General features: G+C 46.1%; 2 protein-coding genes across 2 annotated transcripts; both read right to left on the bottom strand.

The window, feature by feature from the left end:
- Positions 1-593: 593 nt before the first annotated feature.
- LOC125759781 (piggyBac transposable element-derived protein 4-like) lies at positions 594-3,014 on the bottom strand. Its single transcript, XM_049418921.1, has 2 exons — positions 2,755-3,014; positions 594-2,543 (listed from the first exon to the last, which is right to left on the bottom strand). Exons 1-2 carry the CDS (start codon positions 2,759-2,761, stop codon positions 1,111-1,113), a joined length of 1,440 nt encoding a protein of 479 aa, XP_049274878.1. The 5' UTR covers positions 2,762-3,014; the 3' UTR covers positions 594-1,110.
- Positions 3,015-15,371: 12,357 nt separating this feature from the next.
- LOC119404546 (protein YIPF3) lies at positions 15,372-23,058 on the bottom strand. Its single transcript, XM_037671085.2, has 10 exons — positions 22,938-23,058; positions 22,745-22,784; positions 22,592-22,677; positions 22,304-22,413; positions 21,470-21,518; positions 21,283-21,375; positions 19,936-20,067; positions 17,794-17,916; positions 16,372-16,495; positions 15,372-15,572 (listed from the first exon to the last, which is right to left on the bottom strand). Exons 1-10 carry the CDS (start codon positions 22,986-22,988, stop codon positions 15,556-15,558), a joined length of 825 nt encoding a protein of 274 aa, XP_037527013.1. The 5' UTR covers positions 22,989-23,058; the 3' UTR covers positions 15,372-15,555.

Below are 23,058 nucleotides of genomic sequence, written 5' to 3'. Positions count from 1 at the left end.
GAGTCCAGTTCCAACCGCAAACGATGCTGCGCGCGCGTCTCGAAAGAGAAACCGCGTGTTCAAAGAGCCGCCGGCGCACTCGGCTACCGAAAAAAGAAGAAGAAAAAACCTGTCTTGTTGACGCCCCACCCCTCCGAGCATTTGCAGTGGCTTAGCTCGGCTATGCCAGGATATACGTATAGCGTTAGCAAAGGTTCAGCTGATTATTCTTACCTTTCCAGATTGTCTAGGACTATCAGCCTTCTTCTGTTCATTCTTCGTACGCTGAACCGCAGTTGCCAGGCAACTACTTCGGGATCCGAAGAGATAAGCGTCTCGGCTCTTCTGCGCCGTTGAGCAGCATTTGCGCTCTCCTTCTCCATGGCGTTACCCACCCGCAAACGCCAGTCAGAGACGTTATCAAGCGGCTCCAGCACAGTGTCAGACGGCGACTGCACAGCGAAGGCGAATAGCTGCACGCGCGACGGTGGCGGAGTCTGCGCGCGCACCGGCGCCAGTTTCTCTGCCGCGACTACAGTGTACTAGAAGTATTCTAGTACAATACTTCTAGTACCCCTTTGTTGGACACAGCAAAATAAAAGAACTAGGCAACATTTTCTTTTAACGCATGCTTTTCTGAGGTGATTTTATTCGAAAAGAAACAAACCAGGAATTGAAATGACTATTCACAAAAAAGAAAAAAGTGGGACAGGGTATGTCCCACAGACCACATCCAGCAGATTCACAAAGTGGGACAGGGTATGTCCCACCATCCACTTCAGGCAAATCATGGGCGGCAGTGAAACGGGCCGAAACAGGCTACACAAAGGGGCACATTGCACATTGTGCAGATGTATTTGCTGCGAACTTCTTTCATCTGTGTGGAGCACCACCGGCACCGCAGACGTTTACCGGTGAACTTCGGATGGTGGCCATTTCCGGCAAACCGGAGCTCGTCGGGCACCCCGGTCATGGCACGTCCGTTTTTTTTCCCTTTATTGTTGTGGTGAGCTTTCATTGTAACACTCGATCTTCGAAAGGTGTTTTGCGCAACCAGTTGGCGACCGAGTATCAAGCGGAACTGCAGATAAACCACAGGCTCTATGAAACTCATTTGAATAAAAGCATTCACTACCGCTGCATCCAACATGAAGTAAAGATGCGGCTCCACCAGCGCTTTGATCGGCGGTCTGCGGGGTAGGCATTTCTCTTCTGGTCGAATTTATCGACACCTCCCATCCACGTGTTGTAGTCTTTCACAACAGAGGGGCACTCAACTGCCATTTTCTTGCCATTTTGGAGTGTTCTTTGCACCTGCACACGGTCTTCTGGGTCATGGTAGTTCGACATAAGGTGTACATTCTTTGAGTCTCGCCATTGGTAGGCGACCACCTCTGCCTTTCTTCTCCAAATGTAGGACCCTCTCTCGAGCTTGTTGTTTTCTTTGACTACTTGAGGTAGATCCCTCTTGTTGACACGAAATGTACCACAAGCAAGAATGTCTTTTTCCCGAAGCACTTGAAGTAATTTTGTGGAGCTAAAAAAATTATCAAAGAATACCTGTGAGCCAGCAGGCACTGCGCCATCGGTCAGGGTCAGGACAACGTGTTCACCCAAGGTTACGTCATCTGGCTTGTGTGCGCTCTTTCCTTCGTACAGCTGGAACTTTAGGAGATAACCAGTCTCGGAGTCCGCCAGAGACCAAACTTTGTAGCCCCTTTTGATTTTAGGCTTCATGGGCATGTACTGCTTCATGCTCGAACGCCCTTTGAACAGTATCATGCTCTCGTCGACGGCGAGATGACTGGATGCCGTGTAGTTAGCCAGAAACCTCTCGTTCATCATGTCCATCAAAGGTCGAACTTTGTAAGACCGATCGTAGTCCTTCGTGCCGTAATCTGGCATGAGGTCATTGTCATTCAGGTGAAGGCAGTTGGTTATGAGCTGGAAGCGTTTGTACGTCATCACCTGCGCAATTTCTTTTACATGAAAGAAGCTGTCCGAGCACCAATACATTTGCAAGTGGTGCATGCGATTGACGCTCATCAGAATCAGCAGTCCTATGTAAGCACGAAGCTCCAAGCATGTCAGTGCCGTCCATCCTGCGCGGTTTGTTTGTGCTGCGTATAAGTTCGTTTGATCGACGATATGCTTCATAACGTCGTCATCAAAATACAGAGAGAATGTTTCAAGTACAGTGCTTCTCTGCGAAAGTTTCTCGGATCCAAGTGCACTGCAATTTGTAGGAGTTGTGGCAACAAATTTGGATGAGTCCCACTGGTTGTCCACGGTCTCGTCATCAAGCTCTTCGGAAGGCTTCTTCGATTTCTTTTGTTTTTTTCTTTTCCCAACGTAGTGTTTGCGTCGGATTCCTTTGCGCTTGCTTGTACTAGGCCCTGGTAGCGGTGGCAAAGTGTCGTCCTCCTCGCTGCTTTCATGAGGGGCAAGCACAAACTCTTCGTCTTCAGAACTTTCGCAGTACTCATCTGTACTGTCATTGCAATTGTCCGGTAAACTGAAATACAGTTCTAGAGCTTCCTCTGGGCTCAGGCGTTTTTGTTTTCCTGCGTGGGAGAAGGAAATCAGCCGATTCAGCACGCGTATCACGCCAGCGCACGCACTCCACTCAATAAGCCTAACCCTGCGGGCGCAAAAACGCGCGTGTTACACGATATTCATACATGCAAAGGTTTTTTCGTAACGCAGGGTAACTTTTATAGGCAATTGCATTTCTCAAAGCAATACTGTAGTGCAAGAAGCGAATATTTCACTTACCAGACATGTATACGTCGTTGAATTAGCTTCAAAAACAGGCGCACAATCACGAGACAGGAGCACAAGAACACAACAAAATGTAAAAGCAGCGCCTCCAGCTCCATCTCATGGCAAGGACATAAAACTGCATAGAGTGTTTTGCACAGGGTCTCATAGAAGGCGCCATATGAAAATTTCGAATATTATTTCATGTGTAAGCATTTTAGAGCGAAAAAAAGACAACTCAAAAAGTGGGACCTATGTGTCCCATCATCCATCAAAGGGTTCCGCAGTTGCCAGGCAACTACTTCGGGATCCGAAGAGATAAGCGTCTCGGCTCTTCTGCGCCGTTGAGCAGCATTTGCGCTCTCCTTCTCCATGGCGTTACCCACCCGCAAACGCCAGTCAGAGACGTTATCAAGCGGCTCCAGCACAGTGTCAGACGGCGACTGCACAGCGAAGGCGAATAGCTGCACGCGCGACGGTGGCGGAGTCTGCGCGCGCACCGGCGCCAGTTTCTCTGCCGCGACTACAGTGTACTAGAAGTATTCTAGTACAATACTTCTAGTACACTGTAGCCGCGACTACGACGCCACTCCTCCCGAACGCGCAGACAAGCAGCGGCGAGCCGCGCGCGGTGGTGGCGGAGCGCGCGTGAGATGGCGGCTCCGGCAGCTCCGGAGCTCCGGTGAGCCAGCTGTGTGACATTACTGACCCTCGCGCATGCGCAGCACGGCTCATGAAGATCCACGCGAAATCGGCTCCGGCTAGGCAAGTGTAGCTAACGCTACAAAAGTAAACGCCAAGCGCCGCAGTACTTCACACACAGCCGGTGCAGGCGAGGAGGTGTTTCTTCTGCGAGCCGACAAAACACGAGACACAGTCCTGTTCGGCTCCCCTCCCGCCGGAAGACGCACAAATTGGTACGAGCCGGGCGCTGCTTTCGTTGGGGCACCAGTTCAAAGAACGCAGAAGAAAAGTAAAGTGCATCCAGTGCGGAAAACGTCATGTATCTTCCGTGTGCAACCCCGACTGGGAGAGATCAAAGAACGATCATCCGCAAGAAGCTGTGAAAGAAGTTGCCACAACTAATGTACATGCGGCCGCTGAAAAACAAACGATCAAAGAAGTCGCTCTGCAGACTTTCCGCATCTTGGATACATCCGTGGTGTACTAGACGGCGGAAGTCAAAAGACATTTATGAGAGAAGACGTCTCTAAAACGCTTAACCTGCGTGTTTTGGGACAAGGATTTCCACCTTAACACTTTCAGATTGACAGCTGCGAAAACGGAAACATTCCGAATTGTTGAACTGAGCTTGCGGAGTCAATACAGCGACAGTGGATCAACCACTGAGGCCGTAGAAGTTTCTTTCACGTGCAAAGACGTTGTGCCAGTTTCTGTTGACTATGATTTCGTGCAGCAAATCGAGAATAATGGAGCACTTATCGCTGACCAGCTCATTTATCCAGGAATGCCAGCTGTTCCAGGAATTGCACTGTTGATTGGAGCGGATCATTTGTGGAAATTCCTGTAAGGGCAGGTCCGCCGCTGCGCTGACAACAGCGGTTTAGCAGCTATCGATACAAAGTCTTAGAGGACAGACATTTCGCGACTTTTCCGCTAGTGTCTTGAGATGGAAAGTCTTCCGGCTGCTCAAGGTTACAGCACGGCGCACTTTGGCGCTGCTCTGAAGCTTGATCGGCGGGTCGCTTCGCGCTTTTACACCTTGGCTTGCGTTTTTGCTCCAGTGGCTTCGACAGGTACGCGGGCAGGTTCGGAAACACCTTGGGCACGGCGTCTTTCACGAGACTCCATTTGCCTCGTGGGATCTCGACGGATTTCCCGTCGATGACATGGACGTACATTTTCAATATGTCCTGTTGATGAAAGTGGAGGTCGCACACTCGTGACATTGCTGTTAATTCCTTGTCCGCACGAGGAACTAGCTGCTCTGTTCCACGCTGAGCGAAGACTCACGTCGGACGGTGCGTAGAAAAAAAAAATCCCAGCATATCCACGGAGTGAATGATGATGAGTGGACGAAGCTGCGGAGGTTCATCGGTAAACAGTGAATCTTCCGTGAATTCTGCCCAGTACATCATCACCGACGTGAGATCGGGCGCGTTTATACTAAGGGCTCGATGAGTTATGACGACTTGCAGCTCACTTTAATTTTACATGTACGCTGTGAATTTTCATTGTTTAGAAAACCATTGCTTTAGAAAACATCTGGCGTCTTTCGTTAAGCAGCTGGCGTCTTTTCGTTTTGGTTTAGAAACATCTGGCGTTCTTTCGTTTTGCTTTTACAAAACATCTGGCGTCTTTCGTTGGTTTATTTCATCAATCAACGGCGTTTTGAAAAAAAATTTTATTGTTTAATCACGCACAGGAGAAATCTCACCAGGCACTACCTTGGAGGTAAACAATGGCTGCTAATGGGAATGAGAGACAGAAGAAGTCGGCTTTTAGCTAACACTTACACTTTTACTTCTACTAACGTTTCCTACTGGAACATGCCAAAGGCTGCTAATGGGGAATGAGAGACAGAAGAATTCGGCTTTTAGTTAACGCGCACGCTGCGAATTTTTTATTGTTCAACAACGCACAGGAAAAATCTCCCACCGGCACCACCTTGGAGGTCAAGATCTGGTACTAGCGTTACGACTGGTTACGCACTACTACGAGGGACGAACGGGTGCCGCCTTAAGAAGCTTCGCCCCTAAAAATGTCGGTCCGAGCTGCTTGCATCCTTGCGGTATCCGCTCGCGCACCCCGGCACGCAACAAGTTGGCATGGTTCACACCCAAAGATTATAGTTACACATGATGCGAACACAGTACGAAACGCCGCCACAAAAGCTGCAAAAGTCAGATAGGCCTGCGGTGGCCAGCGGCGCACCGTATTTTGAAGCCCGATGCGACTGCAGCGCCAAAACATATCGAAAGGAGCGCTCTGTTCAAACAGAAATAAGTGACAACTGTGACAGTTCGCGTTCGTCCTGTGTGTACCTGTTCCTTCGTTTCGAGCGCCCTGCTTTATGTTTGAGCAGTGCGCTTCAAGTGTCGAGCTGTGACGCATGATAGTTCGCGCTCGTCCTGTGTGTGTTCTTTTCGTGCGTCCTTTGCGTTGGAGCGACGCGCTAAAAATTTCGAGCTGTTTCCGTTCTTCGCGTTACATTCCAATTTGTTGCTATCGCATTCATTGCTTCACCAGTGCGGCGAAACTGTGACTTTTTTTTTTCAGTCTAAATTCGTGTACGTTTCAATGTCACTTGACAAGTTGTCTCACAGCCTTCTCGGCGAGCAAATGCCGCTGCTTATTCTGTTTCTTAATACAGTGCATTCGTTTCGTTTGGCGCTCGCACAAAGCGTCAGCAAATGCAATGGCTTTTTTTTTAATCGTTCCCTTTGCTTACGAGTGAACTTGCTGCTCTCTGTCATCAACAAATTCATACACCAAAGCTTCACCACTTCGAGATTGCTGGTGGAAGGAGAAGCGGTCTACGAGACCAAGCATGTGGTAGCACACAACGCCAAAGAAAAGAAAGGAAATACAGTAACGTTCGCCGGATTTGTTCTGCAAACGTTGGCTGTGAACAAGGACCCAAATGAACTTGAAATAACGGTGAAAGAAAGAGAAGTTATTGCAGCAACCAGCAACCGTATAGCAGGGTAGCAACACCGCGTAAAGAGTAAAATACAAAATTTTAGTGCGCAGCGTTATTTGGCGAGTACCCCAGCAATTTTGGCAGCAGTGTCGTGGCTAACGCAAACAGCGCGGCATCTTTCCCACATAAATAAATAAGGCTCCAAGACAATACATGGGGCTATAGAGAGACCCAGCTTGAGTTTGAGAGTGTCACAAATAAATTTGGTTAGCCCATAATGTTTCCGTCAGAAGAAAGCAATCATGACTGAAAGAACGTTATTACCAACATAAATGCAGCGCACATCAGCCGCAGCTGGCATTTGACTCGCTCGCTATATGTGTACATCCACCAGCAAACGTCGTGTAGCTTATGAAGGCGAAAGCCTTAGATGCCTCATCAAACGGGAAGGTTAACCGTCGGTGACGGCGTCCCGCATCGGTGATGTCAACATGAGTGATGCAAAAAATAATCGTCACGTGATGAAGTCACCATATGACGTCATCATGACGTCACCGATCGCCAAAATATGTATCGTCATTATGACGTCACATGACGTATTCACACGACATGGTAGCTTTGCATTGCCTCCGTGATCGGTGGGCCGATCACGGAGGCTGTGCAAAACTGCGTTAGGTACAGAACGCTTTTTGAGGAGGCGGGTGAGAATCAATACACTGACTGACGAGAAGAAAAAGATGGCTTTCGCCTTCCAGTCATCTTTGGCGAATGCGTAAGGGACCCCGCGAGTTCTTTAATTCTTTGTATCTAAACAATGACTTGCGTATCTGCAGCCAATTTTGTGGACGCTGAGCACAGGGCCTACGATCAAGAGGTGGCACAGGAAGGTTCTGAGGTGGTATCGTACCTGGTAAAAGGTAGCGCCGTTTCCATCCTGCGGGTGATAAACATCATTAGCCGGCAGGGGCGTAGCCAGAAATTTTTTTCGAGGGGGGGGGGATTCAACCATACTTTATGTATGTTCGTGCGTGCGTTTGTATGTGCGCTTGTATATATACGCAAGCAAAATTGAAAAATTTCGGGGGGGGGTTCAACCCCCCCCCCCCCCCCCCCCCCTGGCTACGCCCCTGTTAGCCGGCGAGAAGCGCGCGCAAGCCATCGTCTCAGTGCGCGCTGTCTGCTATACTCACCGAACATCGCAGTGCCGACGCAGTAGCGAAAGTCTTCGTCGCGGAAGTGCTTGTTGCACACACGACTCGTAGCCGATCGCTGCTTTGCCGGTTCTTAGCTTCACAACTCGTGCTTCACGCAGTTTCTTGTCCCGCGGGTAACGGTGCAGGCTGACACTGGGTTCCGTTGCGCATGTCCGGCACTGAGCAGTAGATCTAGCACCACGTACAGTGCCGTCCACTATTATACTATTGGCCGCGAGATCGACGTATAGGTGGCAGCACGGTCGCCGCGTTAGTGTGGAGAGGCGGTCGGAGGCGCGTATGCGCACAGAGGCGGTCGGAGGCGCGTATGCGCACAGCAGCGCTCCGTTGTGAGCGGTTTCAGACGATTGTCGGCGAATAAAATGCGTTGATTGCAGCTTACTGGTAATATATACGCTCTTCATTGTTGAATAGATGCACGAAGATCATCCAACGTTACTATTACAAATGAGAGAAGCGCAATATGCCGATGAAAGGGGTGCTCGCCCTGGATGACAGTCTGCGCTTACGCACTGTATGACGTTTTTTGTTGTTTTCTCTGTACGTGTTTATCTTGTGTTTTGTGTACTACGCACTGCAGTAGCACTACTGAACTACTTAAGTGTTTACTTCTTGTTCATTTGTATACCAGCCCGTATTCCTGCGCAATGAGTTCAATAGCGCTGTTCACGCGAATAGGCATATATACGCAGGTAAGAGTTTTGCACAGAACTTTCATCGATTGATTACGTGCACGAAAATGATGCAACAAAAGTCCGGTTATTTTATGGAGCAAGTGCCTTTTTTTTTTTAAACTAATTATGTGCGCTGCCTTCCATCAATTTATAACAACTCGACACAAACGCTTAAGATAATGTAAAAAGAAAGGATGAGGTTTTGCGTGAAATTATGCGACATAAATGTAAGGCACGCCGTCGGGATTAACTATGAATATCTGGGTCCTTCAAAACGTACCTAAATCTAAGCACACGGGTGGTTCTGCATAAATTTCGCCCCAAGTTAAAATTGCGCGCGGCAACTCCGTTTTATCACTGCCGTGTCATTCCATTGTCTGTCTTTCTTTTCTTTTAAAGACGATAGTCTTTCTTGGGGAACTTAAACGCAGAAATTTTGGTCTGTCTTTCTGTCTGTCTGTCTTTCTGTTTGTCGGCACGTCCCTCGATTCAGCCACTCGGCCAAAGTTGAACCACTTGCCCAAGGGCCAGCCGTCTTGAACTGGTACGGCTGTTCATACTTGTGAACGTTGTCGATCAAAAAGTAAATATCATGCATATCTGAGGTGCAACATCACTAGGTAAGTATTAGGTGGCGTGTTCCTTTAATAGAAAATGCATACATACGTAATTTTAAGGACCCTAGTTTCTTAAGCTGCGCTGAAAATGCATAAGAATGGAAGCTTGAGCGAGTTGGTATGCGTTCATCTTTGTTGAAACAGCGCTCACTAGACGACGACGAAGTAAAAGAAGGCACAGGACAGGCGCTGCCTGTCCTGTGCCTTCTTTTACTTTGTCGTCGTCTAGTGAGCGCTGTTTCAACAAAGCTGAAAATGCGACTGCGCTGAAATTTGCCTTCCTCCGTGCCCTTCGCACGAGCTCATTGTTGTGTTTCGGTTTCGGTTCTGTATTGCACTGTACGAATGCCATGGGTTGGTGTTGAAAAACTTTAGTTTTGAGAAGGCCAAGAAGGTGAAAAAAAATATTTAAAAAATGAAAAAGCAGCGTTGTGGGCGGCCTTTAGGCTGCCGGTTGTGGGCGACGCTCTGGCGTTCCTGTTTTACCCAGGCGACGTGTAAATAAAAGAGTGTGTGGAGAGTACTCGTTGAATGCGGACGTTTCTCTGCTTCAGCGCTTCGCGCCAAACCGCGTTTTCGGGCTGGCTGGCGTCCCCGCCGGTCGCGTTGGTCACCGCCGGTCTTCGCCTGCTGCTGCGCCGGGACTACCAGCACGCAACACAGCACTCATGTTTCCCGACGTATTGCCAGATGGCGTCCATATCTCACACAGCGCCTCTTCTATCGTCTTTACACGACATCTGCAGCGAAGCACGCAGATACGCGGCCAATTTTTTTTATTTAGGGACAGTTTGAGTACCGAAGTCTCAGACTTCACTTGAGAGAAACATTTCGCTGTAGCGGGGACCACGACCGTACAATAAAAGGACATCTTAAGCACAACTAAAGCCCATCATGAACTGGAGTGCCGCGATTATACACCTAACAACAACGCGAAAGTGCATGAGCTTCGTTTTTGTTTACCACATTATATAACACATTATATAATGCAGCGCTGAAACGCTGCATTCACACACTATATAATGTTCCTCATGTTTAGGACTATGCCAAGCGCACTTTAGGGTGTGCTTGAACCAGAAAGCGGCACCAACACTGAAGTGATTCTGGCGAACGAAGGGTACGACATCAATACACAGCCCTCTCGAAAGTCGCACTCACTGATCTTATTACAATGCTTATGCAGCCGAGCAAGCTCATTTGCTTCTCTACACAATGTCACGTATACGTACGAGCAGTTAAACTCGCGCTAACACAACAGAACAAACCGCCCTTTGAGAACGTGCATGACGTACGCGCACATGCAAACACGACGTGGCTAGCAGACGACGCAGGGAGCAATCCACACTAGGCGCGCTTCAGCCAGTAGCCGCCAGGCGGCGACTCCGCTCGATCTCGCGGCCAATAGGGTGAACACGGCGCAGCGTGACCACGCTCCGCGCAGCGCCAGCGCACCTGGCGCGGCCGCGCAACGAAGCGTAGCGGCGCATGCGTAGAGGGACGCGCGGGGACGACTTAGCGTTGTGTGCAACAGAGCTAGACCATTGCCGTGGCGCCGCTCTTGCCTGGCTGTAGTACAGCAAGAGCGACGCGCTCGTGTGCGTCTGCGCCGCTTCAATTTGGTGCGCGGCCACGCCGGATGCAATGGCGCTACGCGGAGCGCGGCCACGCTGCGCCGTGTTCACCCCATGGACGCCACTGTACGTTCGTCGCCTTCGGAGGCAGCCACTCCTATTACAATGATTTCAACTGCGAGAAAACCTCCGCATTTGAACAGACCGCAGCGCAGGTGGAACACGAAACTCATTTTCAAAGCACGGGGCAGCGCTCCACAAGCAGCCGACGTGCCCGCAGACAACGTTTATCCGCAGAGGCCCCGTGATCCTGCCAAGCACGTCACGCCGACGGTGGCGCCAGCGTTTCCAGTGGTGGCCCTCGCTCCCAATAATCGGCCTTATGAGAATGCCGCCAGAGGGACGCTCCTCTGAAGAAACGACGACGACGTTAACGACGTTTTTGCTGGTGCACCGTGTGCACGTGCGTCCGGAAGAGGTCGTAGCTGGTAAGCGCGTTTGAGCAGCTTGACTGCGCAAAAATGGCCACTTTTCACTGTACCACGTTCATTGTAAACCTGGGACATTTGCACATGTGCGAACATTGCGTGGAAAGCCCAAAGACCTGCATGAATCCAGTCACCAAGTGCAGCGACGCTGGCGACGCCAAGAGCGACGTACCAGCCAGGGGCGTAGGCAGAAATTTTTCGGGGGGGGGGGGCACCTCCTTGATCTGTAGTGGGGACGAGCAGGCAGATGTGGTCGAGTGTCATTTTCTGCTCTGTATGCTATGGCAAAAAAAAAAAAAATTCGGTGGGGGGGGGGGGGGGGGGGCACGGGCCCGGGTGTGCCCTAACGTGGCTACGCCCCTGGTACCAGCCGATCACGACCCTGACACCACAAGTGCCACAAGTGCTAATCGCAAGAGGAAAATGACAAGCGACGACGAATGTACTTAAAAGACCAGAAAGACTGATAAAGGGAAGACAGCCTCAGCAAACACAACCGGTAGTGGATCTGACGAGCCACCTGCAAGTACCACCAACGAGAAAATGGATGGCACGAGCGCTGCCAGCGTGTGCAAACCAATGGATCCAGGACGACCAATTCTGAACAGTCCCGAAGACTGGACGCCATCGAAAAAACGTGCAAGACTGCCCGTCAGTTTTTTTCTGATGGCTTGCTCCACAAGCTTAGGAAGGAGAACTTTGACCAGAGTGTCATAAGTGAAGTGAAAAGCCTCGCCAAAGAACTTCTGTCGCGTGTTGGCCCGAAGATTGAAGCTAAGAACATGGTGGGCCTGCTCTACACTTACATGCCCGGTGTGGTGACTGAGCTTGTAGAGAGCGTGAGTAAGCTTGCATCTTACATCGCACTGGCGACGACTTCGCGGGATCTGATGATGGCCGCCGTCAAATGGGCAGCACAGTACGCCCTAGAGTTGTTATTTGGATGACAGTGTCGTGGCCTGTGCGCAAGCAACAGAAGGTCGTACAAAACTCGGGTCACTTTCTGTGATACCTAAGTGGTTGTTCAGTTTCAATAAAAAATAAAGCCTTCAAAGCTGTGTCAGTAGTGTTTAATGAACACAACAAGGTTTCTTTTCTTAGCTAAAGTCAAAGCAAGAGCAGTGAAATTGTGCAAGAACGTACGTCTAGATAAACTACGGAAAAGCTTTGAAAAAAGTGACAAATTATTTTTAGATGCTTTCTTTGGCGCTAAGACCGACAAATCTGACGTTCGATCCCTTCAGTGTTATCATATCTGAAAAAGGTACGTGGCAGAAGCAGATTGCTGTCTACCTGCTCGATGAGCTTAGACTTTTTGAAGTGCGGGATCCTAGAATTGTGCTGTGAAGGTGAAGGAAATAAACTATCGTTGTTAGTAGCGTGTGTGTACGTCTCTTCTTTTGTCTGAGTCTTTTTGTGCGCTCACCTTGTGCCACTACAAAGCAAGGCGAATGTAAGAACATGCGCGGCCTCACGCCTTAGAAAATTCAGCTCAACTTGTCATATTTTGTCACTAGTGTTTCCTTATTGGAACTTTCCACTCGGCGTACGAAACACATCGAAGTTTGTTCGCCGGGCGCTTCAAGTTTAATTATCGCTGGTGCCCACGTTAGTTCCACAAAAACTTGGAGGACGCTTGAGCTTTGCCTTCAACTGTAGCACGCGTTAGCTTTATCGGGCCCCGTGCGCATCGCATTCTGTTCTCAGTGCATGCCTGAACCGTGCCTCCCATAACTGGCGTACCTCTCTCCTCATTAGAAAAACCGGTGGGTGCCCGGCGGCACTGAGTCCGCTCTTGCCCGCGCAGTGTGGCAAGATCGTGACTGCATATCCCTTTGATTGCGAGCTGTAATATTTTTTCACCACTTTTAGTGACGATAAAAAGTACATGCTGAAAATGTAGACTATCGCTATTTATATATGCATTACAAGTGTAATATAAATGCTGTGGATGGCTCTAAATTTAAACTCACGGAATCCCTTGTGCATTCGCCTAAGACGACTCGAAGGCGAAAGCAATCATCTTTTCAGTCGATGTACTGATCCTGCCCCGCCACCCTCTGAAAGCTTTGTGCACCGAACGTGGTTTTGCACCGCTTCAAGGATCGGTGGCAACTCACCTGGTTTTGCACTGCCTCCATGATCGGTCCAGCTTTGACCAAGCCACCATGTCATGTGATGGCGGTAACGTCACGTGACGTCACGCCAGAATGTGTGGTCATGATGACGTCACAAATTTTTGCTATCTGTGACGTCATGATAACATCATCACGTGACGATTTTTTGCATCACTCGTGCTGTGCCCTACGCCGCCAATCGATTTTCGCGTTTGATGAGGCATTTAAGGCTTTCGCCTTAAAGCTGGTCAGAATAACAAAGCATCCTACGGAACATCACAGCGACGGCGAAAATTCACGTGCTATATTTAGTCCATAGCTGTCCGAAGGTCTGCACTTTGCAGTTTTCAGAGTAACGCAAATATTCCCGACACAGCCCAATGATTGGCTCAGCAATGCTAACAGCTCTCGTTCCATTACATCAATTGCACCAGCTAAACTAATTCTTGAAGAATAAGGAACTGCTACTGCCTTGCATGCGGATTTCTTTTGAAGCTTTGAGCACAAGAAATTGTGCACTGGCTACATTTATTTAACCACGTATATAGTTTTCATATGTCTCAGCTAAATGTCACAATTACAACAAATTCAAAGGTTTATAACGGTCCCACAACGGGCTTAAAATTTCGAGCTTTCCGTTCTAAAAAGGCAGGGCGTGCAAACACGGACACAAGAAAGAAGTAGAATGCAGCATTGGAGTGAGAAGACACTTGGTGAGCCAGAAAAGGCATAAAAATGAAAGAAGGATGAAGACACTGCCTGGAAGTTTCTGCAACAGCTTGCTGTGACATCAGGTTTTGGTGGCGTCTCAAGTGTTTAAAGGGGTACTGACACAAAATTTCGCGGCCGAGATAGCCTGCGGGATCGATTCCCGTGAACATGCGTATATCATCTGCAAAATATCAACAGCGTGTATAGCTTGGAAGGTATTTTAAATGAATTTTGAATGCGTGAGCGATCGACATGCTCACGCTACTGACACCCTCAAAGGTGACCCTCGGTGACCCCCCTTCTTCCAAGAGTGCCACCTCAGAGCTTCGTATGGTGCACTTCCACACCAAAGGTGTGAAGGGCTAAAGTCACAAGAAGGCAGCTCAAGCAACAACTGCTTGCCACATGACACTGTAGTCTGTTACAACCAAAGAAAAAATGTAAGCTCAGCCCACAGCCATCACTGTCCCACCAATAGGTCAGCAAAAAAAATTGGAGCTCACTTAGACTCACTCAAGAAATATATCTTCTCCGAGGGCTCATTCGGACTCGGACTCGCCAAAATTTTCCTCTACAAGGCTCACTCGGACTCAGGCTCACTAAAATTTTTCTCAACCGCACTCACTCGAACTCAAACTCACCAACTTATTACTCAGCCGGGCTCACTCGGATTCAGACTTACAGCTTGACCCAAGTCTCAGTGAGCATGAGTGAGTCAACTCATGAATCCGTTAGCATAAAATTACTTTTTCAATCATGGTGTCGATGCTCTTTAACGCCAACATCACACATAATCGGTGCTCTACGATGTGCCTTTTGATCTTGTACCTTCAAATACGAGTTATCAGAGGTTTCAATCCAGTAAGGACCTTTTCATGAAATACGTAACTCACACGAGATGTTTTTATCTAGAACTTCCCGTGAAAGGTTTGCTGGGGGAGGTCATCGAACTTCCCCCCACACCCCCTTACTCGTGCCTCTGATCAATAAATATGAAGGTGGTGCATGAACGCTAGTGCATTTAGATATGTGTGAATAGACTTGAGTATAAACGTAAGCCGATATAAGGCTGATAGTAATGCTGAAGATGAGTAGAAAGGACCACAGGTCGGCAATAAAAGGTGGAGCTCACTCAAGAAATATATTTTGCGCTTAGGGCTCACTTGGACTCAGACTCACCAATATTTTCCTCAACCGGACTCACTCGGACTCAAACTCACGAAAATATTACTCACCCGGACTCACGGCCCAATCTGAGTCTGAGTGAGTTGACTGATGAGTGTGTTTGCTGACCTATGGTCCCACCTAGAGAAAATGTGCATAAATGCCACGTCCAACTGCGATTCCTTATTTACAAGACATCAAGGATATCTCATGCATTTCAAGCAGGAGACTTTCCCATACAGGCACATGTTCATGTATCTAGTTTTTTGGTTGAAAACATGGACTGCCTGGCAAATTTCAGTTAAGATTGCAAGCTCACTGCTGAGCCAAACGTAACATTTTAACAAGGGACAACGGACTTTTACTTCATAATAAGCACAGTATTTACATTAACAGCGAAAAGGTGCTCATGGTTAGTACAGAAACCGCAAAGCACAGCTCTCTTGTGCAGATGAATGACAGGCGCGCCACAGTTCTGGGTGGCAGAGCTTGTATTTAATCTTAGGCTGCAACCGATTGCAGTTCCATCTCTGTTAGGCACACGTACTGGCACAAGACACATACACAAGGTAGGTTGATAGAACCAAGAGTCTGTATCTTAAACAAGCATCAAAAAAAAAAAAAATCTCTTCATGTGTCGTCCCAAGCAGACCCTTTCAGATATTTTCGAGCACTGCAATAGAAAAAATAGAAGAGACATATTGAAAGGCTCCACTAAAAATGGTACCGGTAACAAAAAAAAAAAGAGAAGTATTCAGAACATCTTTCAAAAATCCTTCAAAAAGACACTGAAAAGTAAAACGGTTTTTGTCATACTATCAAACTACCCTTTCACAATACTGAAAGCACCACTCTTACCGTGAGGCAATGCTTGCATAAGCGGAAAAACGCGCAAAAACATAATGCGGGTGGTGACGCCACCTTGAAGTTCCCACCAAATCAACTAGACATCATAGACTTTTACGGTGTCTGCGGAGTTCTCAATAGGTAAAAATTAAATGTGTTGTCCTCTGTTAGGGCCAGAGACTTAACGAACCAATTTAACCAAATTAACTAATGCACTTGCACAAGATACCATGACGTTTCCACAGCTGCTCCGCTGCATCGCTTTGTTGGTGACGCACAAGTGGCCATTTTGAATGTTTTTGGTGACTTATAAGTGGCCATAATGTATGTTTTGGAACCTGACATCATCACAACTAGCCATACTGGCGCGTGACTTCACCAGAACTGACACTGTAGCCTGATGTCACGCTAGTGTCGATGTCACTATGTGCGCATGTGAAAATTGACTTCAATATCAAAATAAAATATCAGCATTTACTGAGCTTCACACTTGCTCAGAGTGGTCTCTGTATACGGGAGATTTCTACGACGGAGTAAACTCAGCTTCAAAAACTGGTGTCAGCACTCCTTTAAAGACAAACATGCCAAAGCTTCTGTCTGAGCACATATCACGTTGTTTTCCTTACCTTCGACAGTCCTGTGATATGCGAAATGAAAGTAGAGTAGAGCGAGCAAATGGAGTGCACCAGCGGTGCCGGCTGCTACAGCTTTGTGCGATGCACTTGCCGTCTTGGCCGAAAAGACTGATATCTGTGGAGAAAAAAAGCGAGTGCTTTATCTCACCGACCAAAGCAACGAGCACACAAAGTTTTGCCACTTCAAGCACAACAACCGTTGCAGAAAACCAAAAAATGGCTGTTGACATATAGATAACAACGATATACACATGTTCACACTCTCTTTCAGTGGCCCGCTGTATAATAGAAATGCACCTTTATAATAAAAAGAACATTAAGTTTTGCTAAAACAATGCGCTGAAGAACTACAAAGAAAAACATACAATGTGAAAAAAAAAGCACCTTTACCAATAACATGAGTAAACTAACATAAGAGCATGATGTACAATATGACATTTGCCTTTGCATACAATATATGAAGTGATAAATCCAGAAAAAATAAAAATTATCCAGGACATCTCTCTGCACTGTGCAACACGCAGTGCAGAGAGAGTCAAAGGAAGCTTTAATATAGTCTATTGATCTGAGTTGATGAAAGATAATCTGTAAGAACAAGATAGATATTTTTCATGGCAGTGTCAGCCTCTTCCATGAGCATAAGTTCGTTTGGATGTATTTTATTGCTGCTTGTCAGAATATGTGTCAAGCTTTGTATGTATTACACACTTAAGACCAAATGTTTTTTAATGGACCCTAGTGATTTCAATTGAAGGCTAGTGGAAAGTTTGTATCTTTGGGAGCTGTTTATCTTGCAGTGAGCTTAAATGGTCCCTGAAACAGTTTTTTTTAAGTTATGTAAGCTGTTAGACTACAACTAGAATAAATTATTTCACCGTAATTTAAGCAAAGCATCTTGATTCAAGGGAGCTACGGGTGATAAAAGTTACCCTCTTCCCAAGCCACACTTTTCCCCTCAATTACTTTGTTGGGTAGCCAGAGCTGAGCTCCAACTTCAGTGGTGCTCTACTAGCTCATTGCAGATCGTAGAAGCTGTGCTCCATGTTTGCTAGGTTGATCCCTGCACCACAAACCTGGCCACTCATATTTTCACTTGTGGCACAAATGCTTAGCAGCCAATCAGATCGGTTACAGTAGTGTTTCGCAAAACAATACCACATTCAAAAACAGGGCAGCTTATAATTTTGTAGTGTCGCTGTAACCTGCAGCAATGCACATGTTTAAAAACCTTATAACAAAATACACATATTGAACAGAGTGTTTTAATAGGTCCATGGATGATTTGAAGGACCTGAGTTTCCAATCAATGGATCTGTACAGAAAAGTCAGAGCACTTTTAGGGTCCCTTTAAATTATGATGATGCCAATGACGATTATGCAATTTTTATCTCACAAGTAGAGTAGGGAGCGTACCAGCTTGGCTGCAGTAGCACCACCAAGCAGCAACCACACAACGTAGAAAAAAAGGTGGGAGTGCACAGGATGGAACGTATTCCCCAGCAGCAGAGCCAAGCAATGGCCAGATAGTCCATAGCCCTAGAAATGAACATTCAGAAAGCACCACTGAAATCCAAAACACAGAGTAAGCTGTGACACAAGAAAAGCATATTACATGAAACCATAACAGAATGTGTAAAACGGGAATGAGTAACAATCAAACGATCGTCCTTTATTGCATTCATTCTCTTCTCTGCTTTCGTTAGTTTCATGTCGTTCAGTTTTCATCGAAAAACAAACACTGCAACGAGGTCTTACCATGCTACAAATCTTCATGCTACACCATGCATGCATGCAAGCAAGTACAGAAGTAACCAACAACGCACTAAATGCTCTGAGAAAATGTAAGACTGGTTTTAGTCTCATGTGTAGACTGAACAGCAGTAACGGATTCTCTGTTCTATAAATACTTTTAGGAGTTCTCACATTATAGCATACGAGAGTTTTTAACATTTACATACCTGCCAACCTCACAGCATGAAGTGGTTGTTTTTTTTGTGTGCATAGCGGAAATTACTGAGACTGGAGACTGAGATCAGAAAGGGGTAAGGATGTTTGTCTTGAGGTGCCTGAACCAAACTTCTTTACTAGTGAAGGCACCAAGGCAGTTCACAGTTGCACGTAGTACAGAATCCGTACTTGTCACCTTTCCGCGAAGTCACAAAGCACGAAAACCTAGCTGTGTACAAGTCCAGAAACACTTGCAAGTACATTGATTTTGACGCCGTCATCGACCTTCTAACTCTCGAAACACGCAACCCCCACAGCAGACGGCGTAGCATACGAATGGCTGAATGAATGGCGAATGGAGCATGAATGGCTTCAGAATAAATAGATATTTAATTACAAAGTAATTAGAAATGATTACTATAACACACACAAGTGAATGCATTACGACATTATTTTCGTTGCAATATACTATCGAGTGCCTTGAAATAACATTGTACTGATATGACGCATTTACAGACAGTTCTTCATAGGTGGCGTCTGAAAGGGCTAAGGCAACGTACTTCAGTTGCTCCTAAAACAAAACAAACACATGGCTTTTCGACATACCAGCATTTCCACACCACCAAAATTTTCACAATGTAAAACTCAGAAAACAGAACAATAAAGGTGTAGTCTGCTTTGTCATTACCTTTAATCTGCAGAAGAACATGCAATTGGGCAGCTTCATTCATGATTAAAAGTGGTAAACAGCGCTTCACAATGAGACAAATTTCATCCCTGATGAGTACAGTCGAATCTGGCTATAACAAAGTCGCTCAAGTGATAAAAACGGTTAGGCATATCATGTAATACCATATAAATGAACCCGGGCAAAACAACTTTTTTGAATAGTTATGATAAGTTTGTCGTGTATATATGATAGAACAAAGTTGTCCAATGACACACTACAAAATATGTGTTTCAGCAGTGATGTTTTTTTTTCCTTATGCTTCATTAATGCACTTTTGTATTTAATTAGATGCCTTGTAATTATGATACGATATCTGTTATATGTGTTTTGACATGCACTGTGAAATGATATGAGTTTCAGTAGTAATGGTTCCTTTTCTTATGTTTCAATAAGGCACATTGCATTTTAACGTGATTTTAATCCACTCCTGTAAGAGCCTGCCAAGGGCTAACAGTATCAATAAATAAATAAATAATAAATGAAGCTGAAGCAGCACCTGGCAAAGTGACTTTCACATCACCACTTGCAGGCAGGTAATACAACAACTCAGTGTGATCGGTACCTCTCCATCCAGTTAGGTCAGTGCATCACATAGTACCTGGTTATGTCCAAACATGCTGTAAGACTTGTTTAGCCACATTATAGGGGCAAAAAAGAAAAAGAACAGCTGGAAATTTATGAAACATAAGATGCTGCTGTGGAGTGTTTTATGTCACAGGTTATAGGCACTAGAAGCTGAATGTCCAGTCTAGATATTTCTTTCAGATAAACATCTTGCATGTTTAATAGAGAGCACAATTTGCTGAACCCAGATACATTATAATGGAGTTTGGCTTCACTTTTTTTTTTTTACATGACCTACAGCTGCGACAACTCACCATCAGTGATAGAACCTGAAAGAAGGAGAGTTGTGTGCTGCTGATGTAACCGGCAGCACGGACTAGGGCTGAGCCTCCAAGCCAGTAGCCAAAGCTTACACCGAATGCAGTTCCCATGAGGGTGCCTTCTTTCTGAAAAAGTCCAGCAGCTCAACTTGCTCAGCAAGTAAGAACTTCTGTCTCTCCTTAATAAAGTAAACAAAAGAGCTTTCGTGTGTGTACTTGAAGCGCAACAAAAGACACAAGAAAGTAGAATGAACAGGCCGAGTGCTAAAGCTACATTAAAAAAACTACATTATAAGGGGCCTCCATTTTTGTGCCAATAACAGCATTCTAAATGGTCCGACTTTAAAATGAGACTATGCACTCATCATTAGGTTTAGTTAGATTTGCGCATTTTAGAAATAACAATTTCCAGACCGCACAGCTACAAGCACTCGATATTATTTCTTGTGCGATTTTGACAATACCTCGCATGTGCTGATAAACTTGCTCTTTTTGTTTATCTTGATTTTTTAGTGTACTTGTGAGTTCAAGTAATACAAAAGAAAAATAGAAAGAAAATTGCACATTAGTCATGCATATGTTCTTACACCTGTTTTTCCTAAAGAAGAGTACACAAGCTAATCCTACGAGGTGAGAGCCCTTCTGAAGGAAACAGCACACGATGATATAAATATTAATGATTGATGGGGTTTTACTTCCCAAAACTACAATAAGATAATGAAATCCAAAAAACGGCAGGAAGTGGAAGATGGAAGCTGCGATGAAAAAATCCGTAAACAGGGGGTGGGTGCTCAAGGCTTGAGCACCCACCCCCTGTTTACGGATTTTTTCAATAAGATAATGAGGGACACCGTAGTGGAGGGCTTCGGAAATGTCGACCACATGGGGTTTTTTAACATGCACAAAAGCCTAAGTACACGGGCCTCTAGCATTTCACCTCCGTCAAAATGCAGCCACTGCAGCCAGGATTCAAGCTCGCAACCTTCGGGTCAGCAGTCGAGCACCATAACCACTAGACCACAGTGGCAGGTTAGCACATAATGATGTTGCATAGGAGAATGCATTCGGTATTAACAGCCTCTCTGTTTTTCACCATTACACAGTGCCGACACAGCGATTTAGGCTCACAAGATATATTGTGAAAACCCAGGAAGCTGCAGAAGTAACAGCAACAAATTTTGGTGCGGCCAAATGAAGTGTTCTGTACGGGTCACCTGTAGAGTGACTACATGAAATTTTTCCATCAAGTTAGGTTGCAAGTTAGGATTAGTTAGCTGCACATGAGGAAGGTGGTGATACAGGTACAATAAAGTTGTTTCTGTGACAGGCTGCTCCACTTACCACAGTATGACCAGATGTCTTCATCCCAAAGAGAAGCAATGTTATCAATGTCAAAACCAGCATCAGAGGTCCATAAAGCTCAGCTGGAATTAACTGCAACAGGAAAGTACGCAGGAAAATATTCTAAGGAAAGAACGCTACAACGTTTGAAGCCAAATACTGCTGAAATTGGATGCTCAGTGTTTACCAGCGGTGCATAGTGTGATGGCCAGCGAGGAAGGAAAGACTCCAAGATTCTGTAAAAGACACAAAGGAAAATTACTAAAACCAACGCACAATTAAGCCAAGAAAATTGTAGGGAACATTATTTGTTATGCTTAATTGTATCGTAATGATTATGACCCAAATTGCGAGGAAAAAAAGTGGGCGAAATATCACCCTTGTTTGTCGGTGGGATGCGAACCCACAACCTTCGAAGCCTGTGGGTTTGGATCCAACCGATGGAAACACGTCCTTCGAACAATTCCCCTTCTTTCGTAGAAAGGAAAATCCAATTTTAGGCTGAAAGCCTCACTAAAACTATCGTACAATATAAATTTCTTCTTAAACATTTCCTGAATGACTAATACAATATGGTTGTTGATAACCTCTTTGCAAAGACACTAGCTTCAACATTTCACACCAGCACAATGCAAGATTTCCCAGTGTATAATGACACCTTAAGCAAACATAATCGTTTCAAGAAAAAAAAAAACGTCAGCACAAAAATACAGCCAGTTAAATTTTCAGTTAAAAAAACACAACATTTGTGTTGTCTGCTACTCTTGCGTCCACGTTTGCACATCTCACTTTCTTCTGCAGTGAATCCCTCCCAATTAGTTCAACTTTGTCATTCTAAACTTTCTCTTTGGTTTGTCGCGAGTGATCACGTGACGTGTCAATCAGGTCGTTTTGTTTGTGAATGGGTACCTGTACACTTTGCGCAGACGCAAATGAAAACACCAAGAAAACAGCGTTGATTCATAACTGTCTATAAAATGTCATTAGGCAATAGGAGTAATGACAGATGCGTGTATATCACCTGGCCCGAACTTCCTGCGGCTCGACGTGAAAATACGGCCTCAGGAGATCTATGTTGGCATAGATGCTGAAAGCGTTTTGCGCCTGCTGCTTTCCTGCCTGCCACAGGAGCTGCAAAAATTTTGAGAGAACAAATCAGTCGACGATGAAAAAGGCAAAATTTCGCTCGCACATGGCCATCTTGCATAAAATCACGACCACACGGAGCTCAGAGACGACACACAGCAGCGCTCAATCGTGGCCGACTTCAGATTTAGCACATTCTAAAAAGCTTTCATGGCAAACGCACCATGGAGGGCACAGCCGAAAACACGTCTTGGCTCGGCTGGGTTGGAGCAGGTTTTTCCGCAGAATAGAACTTCTCATCGTGAAATTCTGTAAAAGTGTAACCAATAAGTCTACTTCAAACACGTAGGCAAAGCTCGCTGCCTATATTACACACCTGAGGAAGGAACATCCGTGAAATCAAGAACCGTAGATTCCTGAAACCAAATAGCAGGTGTAAGTTAGTGCTCCTACGCAACCAATTTTAACCACACAGCGCGACGGGACCAACTTCATATTGTTGAGAAATTTCAACTGACTTTTTATGTTTAACTTTAGATGCTATAGCGATCTAAACACAAACATATTACCTGTTTTTCCACGGCAGCAAACGGGGTGCGAGCGTCCGGCGGCGCTGCCATGTTGGCTGCGATTTGTTTACGTGCTCGATCACATGTGAACTGGTGTTTACGTTTAGCCAGTCCGGCTTAC

The sequence above is a fragment of the Rhipicephalus sanguineus genome, chromosome 9, assembly GCF_013339695.2.
Source record: "Rhipicephalus sanguineus isolate Rsan-2018 chromosome 9, BIME_Rsan_1.4, whole genome shotgun sequence".
Lineage (NCBI taxonomy): Eukaryota > Metazoa > Arthropoda > Arachnida > Ixodida > Ixodidae > Rhipicephalus > Rhipicephalus sanguineus.
Note: the sequence above shows the minus strand (reverse complement) of the source record. Positions and strands in the feature narration are given on the sequence as shown.